At 48.4% G+C, this 9719-nt stretch overlaps 1 protein-coding gene across 1 annotated transcript; it reads left to right on the top strand.

Annotated features, from left to right (window-relative positions):
* Positions 1-738: 738 nt before the first annotated feature.
* Positions 739-8752, top strand: LOC121018840 (leukocyte immunoglobulin-like receptor subfamily A member 6). The gene is given in 8 exon segments (XM_040457882.1): positions 739-1068; positions 1274-1309; positions 1476-1760; positions 1904-2203; positions 2443-2604; positions 2607-2723; positions 3029-3328; positions 8437-8752. Coding segments are annotated over 8 exon segments (1386 nt in total). The 5' UTR covers positions 739-1019; the 3' UTR covers positions 8574-8752.
* The last annotated feature ends 967 nt before the right edge of the window (positions 8753-9719 follow it).

Raw genomic sequence — 9719 nt, 5'->3', positions numbered from 1 at the left:
GAAGTGTTTTATTCTCATGGCTCCAAACCTACCTGTCACTGACCCTCCCGTGAATACACGACCTGCCCACCTTTCTCCATCTTCCTCCCGTGAGACCCATGTCTCTACACATGGCCCTCCATGTGCTGACACCAGGCTGAGGTAACCTCTCCAGCCCCAGCAGGGCCCACTCCTCCCCACAAGCAAATTCACCTCAGTTCACCCCCTCCCTCCCCAGACCACACACACTGAGTTATAAATACACGTGTGTCTTCCCAGGATGTACTCGCTGAGCACATCTGAACACAGCAGACTCTTCCCAAACCTCCAAGGCCATGAAAACAACAAAGAACTCTCGCTGCCTCTCCCCACCCGATTGTGAATGTATTTGTTACAGAGATTATGTGAGTGGATCCCAAGAACCCACAACACCATGTAGAATTCAGATCAGCTCATCACGCAGTGGTCAGATTAAGGTCAGAGTGTTAACACTGCTGGCTATCAACACCATCCTCCTACAGAACATGAATCTCCAGGGCCTGGTGCCATGACTGGACATGGTAACTACTCACTAAATGTTAGTTGATTGACAGGGTGGTGGAAGGAAGGAAGAGAATTTGCATTTACGGAACTCAGGAAAGGGAAGTGTCTCACCCAGATCACACAGCCTCTCTCTGTAAGAGGCCTGTAACTGGAACTGAAATTGGGCCGGCTCCCAGGCTAAGACCTCCCCCTGCCACTTCTGGTTCCGGGACCAGAGTCACTCTCTGGACTTGGGCTTGGCGGGGAACAGGCAGAGTGGCAGGGCCGTGTGGGGTCTGGTGAGACTCGCATCTGGTCTGAAAGGTCGCAGGGCCTCTGCTGTCGGGCGTCCTTCAGGGAGAGCAGAGCAAGGCCCCGGAGGGGGTGTTCCCCTTCCTGTAAGGCCTCTCGTGAGGAACCCATGATGGAGACCACAGAGCCTGGGCCATGTCACACCCTGTGCATGTGTCTGTCCTGTGGACTCTGAGGACTTTTAAGCTGTCTGCACCGCTGGGACCATGGGAGGCAGCGTCAGGACCCAGACCCTCACCGCCCTTCTGTGTCTCGGTGAGCTTTCTGGACAAGAGGAGGGATGGGTGGCTCCCGCCCTGCCCCCAGGCCCTGGGCCCTGAGAGACCTCAGGACTTGGGAGGCATGTTGGGGGCAGGACTTCTGGGGGCCAGAGAGTGACCCCCGTGGTCATTGGACCCGACTGGGCCTGGAACAGCTACATGCGGGTGGGGGGACACTCTCACAGGGAACTCTCTTCCAGGGCTGTGTCGGGGTCCGTGGGACCAGGTACAGGCAGGTGAGTGCTCCCCAGACCTCCTGTTTCCACCCAACAACCCGCTGGGCAGCTGGGGGGCACAGAGGGTCTGGGCTGATGGTGACCAGTCCGGGAGGGGCCTTGGGGTGACAGGTGGGAAACAGGGGAAAAGGGCACCCTTGCAATTCCCCATCTGACTCCTTTCCAGGGTACCTTCCCAAACCCTCCATCAGGGCTGACCCCAGCCCCAATGTCACCAGCGGGACCCCTGTGACCATCTGGTGTCAGGCATCTCTGCAGGCTGATGTCTACCATCTGTATAAAGAGAGGGTCTCAGAACCCATGTCCATGGAGATCTCACAGGAGTCCAGCGACAAGGCCAGTTTCTCCCTTGGATTCATGAGTCCGCACGATGCAGGGCGATACCAGTGTCAATATCACAGCAGGAACGGCTGGTCACAGCGGAGTGACCTCCTGCCCCTGATGGTGACAGGTAAGGCAGAAGCTGGCCCCTCCCCTGGGGCCCCTCCTCCAGGTGGAAGGGAACAGTGTGGCCTCAGGGGACTCTCGCTCACTGTCCACACTGGGGTACGTGGGGCGATGGCCCCTTTAATGCTGCCCCTCCTTCTCCCTCAGGAGTGTACAACCCACCCTCCCTCTCAGCCATCCCAGGCCCTGTGGTGGCCTCAGGAGGGAACGTGTCCCTCTCCTGTAGCTCACCACATCCATGGCAAACCTTCCGTCTGCTGAAGGAGGGGGGAGCTGACGCGCCCCGACACCTGGAATTGAAGTTCCCTCGTGAGAAGAGGCAGGCACTGTTCCCTGTGGGCCCCGTGAGCACCTCCCATGGGGGGACCTACAGGTGCTACGTTTCTCCAGCTTCCTACCCGTATGTGTGGTCACTCCCCAGTGACCCTCTGCACCTTCAGGTCACAGGTGAGGGGCCCCTGCACTGCCCTGCCCCACCTACTTCCTGGGCCCAAATGACTGACCTAAGCCGTGTGCCCAGTGGAGCCCTGGGGGATGATAGAAAGTGGGTGGGGCACTGGCCTCCTGAAGTCAGACGACAGATGGAAGCTATGGTGGAGGGGGGGGTGCTCATGAGAGCCTCGCCTCAGGCCCTGGGGCCAACGTGGGGTGTGCATCCCCTGGTGCCTCTGTCCCCTCCCGTCCAGGCGCCTACAGGGAGCCCACCCTCCCAGCCCAGTTGGGCTCACTAGTGCAGCCTGGAGACAACCTGACCCTCCAGTGTCAGTCTGAGGCTGGATTTGACACATTCGCTCTGATGAAGGACGAGGGGCTCACACCTCCCATGTGTCTAGATGAGCAGCCCAGACCAACTTCTCTCTGGGCTGTGTGACCCCCACCCACGGGGGCCAGTACAGATGTTATGGTGGACACAACCTCTCCTCCACATGGTCGGTCCCGAGTGCCCCCTTGGACATCCTGATCACAAGTGAGGAGCCCCCTCCCCTTGACCAGTCTGTTCAGGACCCTGGACACATGGTCACTGCTTGGGGTGATGGGATCCAGGTGGAGAGTCAGAAGCAGAGGCTGAGATGGGGCTGTGGTCTAAGGAAAGAGACTGAGAAACGGACAGTGAGGGCCAAGGAAATAAAGGACACTCATAAGAGAGACAAGAGGAGCTGAAAGGGAGTCACACAGAGTCCCAGCAGAGAGGACAGTCATCACCCAGCTCAGGGTCAAGGGTGTGTGAAGGGGGAAGCAGATCTATACAGGTCATGAATTTTCCTCCCGCAGGCCTGTACAGGAAACCGTCCCTCTCGGCCCAGCCAGGGCCCTCAGTGTCCTGGGGAGAGAATGTGACCCTGCAGTGTCGCTCGGAAATCTGGCTCGACACCTTCTACCTGTCCAAGGAGGGGTCACCTGCTCCTCCCCAGCACATTCGTCTGCAGGACACAACTGTACCTTATCAGGTCAACTTCAACATGAGTCCTGTGACCTCAGACCGTGAGGGGACCTACAGGTGCTACGCCTCATCCAGCAACTCCCCCTACCTGTTGTCACACCCCAGTGACCCCCTGGAGCTGCTGGTCTCAGGTGAGGAACCCAGACTCTGTGTCCATTTTGGACCCAGACACTTGGGTCACTGTCCTGTTATGAGACAGCTTTGGGATGGGATGGGGAGGAGGAATAACAGGGAGATCAGCCACCGGGTGATCCCTCCCCACAGGGGATGGAAAAGATGGGAATCCCATGCCGTCTCCATGTGTTACTGCCACAAGAGGGATGGGGCAGCACCAGGTGGTTGCAGGGAGGAGACTGAAGAGTTTAAAGGACGAGCTTTGAGCAGAGCAGTGGTGCTGAGGGGGACATGAGGACCACAACCCACAGCCTCCTTCCTGTTCCAGACAGCATTAGGAGTCTGTAGAGCGTCACCTCCATGGGCAATCCTCATGTCTGCCGGGAACAGAATCTTCTTAGCCTAGAGGAAACACAGCCTCCCCAGTCCTAGGCTGAACTTTGCTTTTCCTCTGCACTTTGAATATTTACAGAGAGGCCGTTCCCACAGGACCTGGGGCCAGGGGAGGTGGGAAGTGAAGGGAGGGGCCTCATGTGTGCAGCAGCATTGAGCTCATCGGTGCCCACTGGGTGGTAGTCAGTGTGAGGAGAAATGCATGAGGGAGAAGAAGCCCATTTGAGTGCTGAGGAAAGAGCAGACTCTGCCTCTGTCCTTGGTGCTGATATCTAGAAACTAAGAGGATCATGGCACCTATGGAAATAGGTCCACAATATGAAGGGCAGAGTAGGGGCGTCTCTCATTTTCTGGTCAGGAGGATGGGGGTTCACTGGAAGTCATAACGCAGGTTGTGTCAGTTCAGCCACTCTTCACTGAGACATTGACAAAATCCTATTCAGATCTGAGAGTTTGTTCTCTCAGTTGTCAAAGGCAGAATCCCATCCCCAATTTAAAAGACTGAATCGGTTCTGAACTTTGGTGTCAGTAAATCCGGTGGAATTCCTCTCTCTTGGGACTTCAGTAACCACTGACATTTTTTGAAAGGAAGGAGGGAAAGGCTGGATTTCTCCCCAGTTTCCGTGAGCACCCGATTGTCAGCTGGATCAGGCCATCCTCCAAAACATCTTTCATAAGATTTCATGTTTCCTATTCTCTCCTCCCATCTGAGTGGTACTTATTTCTTGATATTTCTGTCGTCATTTGATCAAAGCCTATCTCATATCTGTAGATCTCTATATTTTTGTTCATGTGTCCATCTGCATTTTTATTTTGTCATTTATCTTTATTTTGCATTTCTTATCAGTCTTCATACCTAGATGACAAACTGAATAATTAGAAGCAATGTGAGTTATGGTAATCCTCGCTCCTAGAAAAATGCCTGATGTGTGGTGTAGAATCCATCATTTATTTTCAAAAAGAATAAATTGATAGTCAAAGAATAAAACTGCTTTGGAAATAATACAGTCACAAATCAGGGATGATAAGGAGCTAGCTGATGTGAAGGAATGATAAGGTATCCAGATTTTCACTTCATCACACTCCTGACTCTCAGAGCAAAATGAAGCCTCAAATGTTTATTTTTTGCCTCCTAATTAGATGGAAGATGAGACGCTGGAGATGCTTCCCTCCAGGCGTTGAGATTGTCATTAGCTAGTTTCAGGGACTCCCTCGACATGAGAGAAGAGATTACTTATGCATTCCTCTGTCTCCTCAGCCACACTCTATTTTTGACTCTCATGAGTAGTTGATACCCTCAGCCCATCACAAAACAAGCCAGACTCCAAGAAGATGAGTGAGGAGAAATTCTTGATTATGGCACTGGGCTGACAGGTTCAAATTCTGTCAATGAATGCAGGTGACACAGTGGACACGCAGGCATCCCAGCATGATTTCAGTCTGCCCTGATCATAACAATCACTTTGTCCACATTCACTAGCCTCAAACAGCCAAGATTACACAGCAGAGAATCTCATCGGAATGGATGACCTTTCTGAGTTCCATCAGCTCAGAGCCAGCCTTTAGGAAAGCCTGAGGCAGTGACAAATGTGTGGATCTGGAGGCCTCCAAAGAGGAGGGTCCAGCCCAGGAGAGGGTGGAAAGAGCAGGGGCTTCCACACCAGGTGTCCCTGATTCTGCAGTTTCAGCGGAGATGAGAGTTAGGTGGGCTGGATGAGGCGTGGGTGAATGAGGATGATCATGAGTAGACAGAGGCCTCCTGCTCACCTCCTGATGCCTCTATCTCAGAATCTTAACCGTGGTGTCAGCCTCCATGAGACACTCCCCTAGAGAAGAGCCTTCCCTCCTGTGGGCACCATTCTGTTGCCCCCTGTGCAGACCTGGGGGCCTTTGTGCCACTCGGGGCACAACAGAGACCAAGTGGGGGCACACACAGCTCCCAGGAGTAATTTAGTCACCTGTTTGCTTTTTTAAAAATCTTTTTATTAATTTGTCTATTTTGGGTTTGTTTGGTTTTAAATGTTATTTACTATAATTTTTATTTTATATTTCTAAGAAGTCAATTATTTTTCAATGGAACCCTTCTGACTTACTGATAATAATTACATCCATCACAAGAAAATTGAAATCTCGCTTCTTAATTTCCAGACTATACATATATTTTATTCGCATTAAATACCACATGATACCTATATCAACGTAAAACGTTAAGATGGATGTGAAGGTCTTTTTAAGGAAATACCTTCTTTTATCACTCAAATTATTTTCAGGCAAACACAGCAAAAATTTCTATTTTCTAAGCATAGAATTACTGACTTATCTATTTCAGTTTATTTTTCCATTACTTCAGGGGCTTATTGGGGAAAAAATCATTTTTAAACAACAAACAAGGAATTTTTCTCCAGACAACTGAACATCTCATGAACAATTATCTTTTCTCCCTGAATTTGGCCATGGTGAGATACACTGAAGGCTCTTGACTTGTTCTATGACATCTATCATTCAAACACTCTGATGACATATGTCATTCATTCTTTTTTTTTTTCAATTTAATGTTTATTTATTTTTGAGAGAGAGAGACAGAGTGCAAGTGGGAGAGGGGCAGGGAGAGAGGGAGACACAGAATCTGAAGCAGGCTCCAGGCTCCAAGCTATCAGCACAGAGCCTGACATGGGGCTTGAACTCACAAACTGTGAGATCATGACCTGAGCTGAAGTCGGACACTTAACTGACTGAGTTACCCAGGCACCTAATTCTTATTTTCTGAATTATATAAGCTTACTCAAAATTTTTACATGGAGATTATAAAAAGCAGCGACCTGAAATTGGTTTTTGTTTTTTGAAATCATTTTTTTTTTCATTTTTAGGTCAAAGCAGTATAGTTGAAGGACTACCTAAATTTTTTGCTCACCCAGTTTGCTAACACCACTGATTTTCTCTTCCTTACGACTTTGAGATCAAGACTGTGATGTCTTTGGTTCTGGACATTTATATGGAGAGAAGAGAGGTTATATTTTAAGATAAAAATCAAATAATTAGTCCTCTCTCCTTGAACCCTTACAGCAGTTTCTAGAGTTCTTCATGGCAGATAAAGAGAGAAACACAAGGAAAGAGTGAGATGAGTAGGAAGAAGTGAAAGAGGAGGAATTGAAGGAGGAGGAGAAGGATGGTAATAATATTGATGATGATGAATATGACGGTGGTGATTATGACAGTGGTCACAGTCATGATGATGGTGGTGTTGATAGCAATGATGATGGTGATGATGTTGAATATGATGGTGGTTATTTTGATAGTGGCCATGATGATGATGACGGTGGTGATGGTGATGATGGTGGTGATGGTGATGATGGTGATGATGATGATGATAATGATGGTGATGATGTGGAATATGCTGATAATGGTGATGAATATGATGATAATGGTGGTGGTGATGATAATGAAGGTGATGATACCAATTATGATGATGATGAAGCTGGTGATGATGATGGTGATGATGAACATGGTGGTGGTAATGACCATGATTGTAGTTATGGTGATAATTATGCTGATGATGGCAGTGATGGTGATTATGGTGATGATGGTGATGATGGGATGGTGATGATAATGGTGATGATGGAACTTCCCTCATCTATCTTGTCATACCTGGTCCATTTCCTGTCACCAGGCCCCTACATGCCACCTCCCTGTTCTCTTCTAGACCCTCATACAACCACAGACATGGCTTCATTCCTTACTGAAGAGCATGCTTAGAACTTTTTGGGGACTTGCTCTTCCCAAAGCCTGCGACTCACCTTCTCTGGTCCTCATGTGACTCCCTTCAGTCTTCTCCTATTAAGGATTAAGCTGAAATGTCACCTCCAAGTGAGGCCTTCTCTGTGACACTGTTCAGAACTACCTGCATACATAGACTCACAGAGAATCACAATCCAAGGCATAAATACCATTTAATGTCCCACTAAGTTGATAACACCATTTAGAAAATATTATGAATCTGCATATGTGTGTGTAGGTGTCACACTGTAAGTAAACCTACCTATATGAAGAATGATTTAATGAAAGAACATCTGGATGAGGAATTTGCAAGTGAAGATTGAAAGTCTGACCTGGAGGAAGGAAGCTGCTGGAGACAGAGTGAAAGGGAACCTGCCCCAGAGTTTCAACCTTCTGTGCACCTGAAATTCAGGTTCCCGTGAAAACCAACCCCTCATCCATGGATCCTGGGTGCTCAGTTGTTGAATAAATACAAGCTTTTACACCTACAACTTCCCTTGCATGGTCCTGTACCTAGAATGAACAGGAGAATACAGAGGTTCAAGTGTTTCTGCACAGCAAAGCTCTGCTCCAAAAAGTCAGAAGAAAGTTGCAATTCACAAAACACAGGGAGACAGAAATAATCCAATGAGAACAGAGGGTATGCTTAGGGACTACATAATAGTTATATCATGAGAAGTGGGGGAGATAGAAGAACCCACAGGTCAGGGGATAAGTTTGAGTTCATTCAGCTTCTCATCTTCCCCCACTTTTTATTTGTTCCCCAAAGCAGCTGATGCCATCCTCCCATCACAGAACAAGTCAGACCCCAACAGTGGTGAATAGGCGAACCTGTCATGGGACTGGTGTGGAATGTGAAGTCTTGTCAAGAAGAGGCGGGTGCTCTGAGTGGACATCCAGCATCAGGACAAATTTTGTCTCCCTGACCTCAGTGTCCTCTTTTTTCCTCAATTCCTAGACTCCCACTCCAAAGATTACACAGTGGAGAATCTCATCCGCATGGGCATGGCTGGCTTGATTCTGGTGGTCCTTGGGATTCTACTATTTTGGGATCACTCCAGTCAAAGGAGAATCCAAGATGAGGCCAGGAGGTAAACACAAGAGACAACAATGCCAACAGTTAGTGTGCCCGGGAATTTCTGCAATAGTATGTGGGCCCTGTGCCATGTGAACTCCTCACTCGTCATTGTGAGGAGGAGGACTCATGGCTCATGTACAGGGAAAATGCCTGGACTGTTCTGCCATTAAACTGTGGACTCTCTTTCCCAACCATGGTTGGGTTGTCTTGACTGGCTCTTTTCTTTCTCCTTTCGCTGAAACCAGCTTATATCCCACATTGTAGATATCACTCCACACCTCCATATACCATCACGCTCTGGCACAGTTTTAGATAACCCATTTTCCTCCACTTCTAATCACCATGTACCTTGAGGTCCATGAAGAGGTCTCCATCACTTCAGTTCAGATAATGCAGGCTGTCTTATTTTATTTTATTTTTTGAGATTATCAAATGAATTATTTATTTATTTATTTTTAATATGGAATTTATTGTCAAATTGGCTTCCATACAACACCCAGTGCTCATCCCAAAAGGTGCCCTCCTTAATGCCCATCACCCACCCTCCCCTCCCTCCCACCCCCCATCAACCCTCAGTTTATTCTCAGTTTTTAAGAGTCTCTTATGGTTTGCCTCCCTCTCTCTCTTTTTTTTTTTTTCCTTCCCTTCCCCCATGGTCTTCTGTTAAGTTTCTCAGGATCCACAAAAGAGAGAAAACATATGGTATCTGTATTTCTCTGTATGACTTATTTCACTTAGCATAACACTCTCCAGTTCCATCCACATTGCTACAAAAGGCCAGATTTCATTCTTTCTCATTGCCAAGTAGTATTCCATTGTATATATAAACCACAATTTCTTTATCCATTCATCAGCTGATGGACATTTAGGCTCTTTCCATAATTTGGCTATTGTTGAAAGTGCTGCTATAAACATTGGGGTACAAGTGCCCCCATGCATCAGCACTCTTGTATCCCTTGGGTAAATTCCTAGCAGTGCTATTGCTGGGTCATAGGGTAGATCTATTTTTAATTTTCTGAGGAACCTCCACACTGTTTTCCAGAGTGGCTGCACCAGTTTGCATTCCCACCAACAGTGCAAGAGGGTTCCCGTTTCTCCACATTTTCCTGATTTGTTCATTTTAGCCACTCCAACCGGCGTGAGGTGATATCTCAGTGTGGTTT

This window comes from Herpailurus yagouaroundi, unplaced genomic scaffold (assembly GCF_014898765.1).
Source record: "Herpailurus yagouaroundi ecotype Mexico unplaced genomic scaffold, PumYag 220, whole genome shotgun sequence".
NCBI classification, from domain to species: domain Eukaryota; kingdom Metazoa; phylum Chordata; class Mammalia; order Carnivora; family Felidae; genus Herpailurus; species Herpailurus yagouaroundi.
Note: the sequence above shows the minus strand (reverse complement) of the source record. Positions and strands in the feature narration are given on the sequence as shown.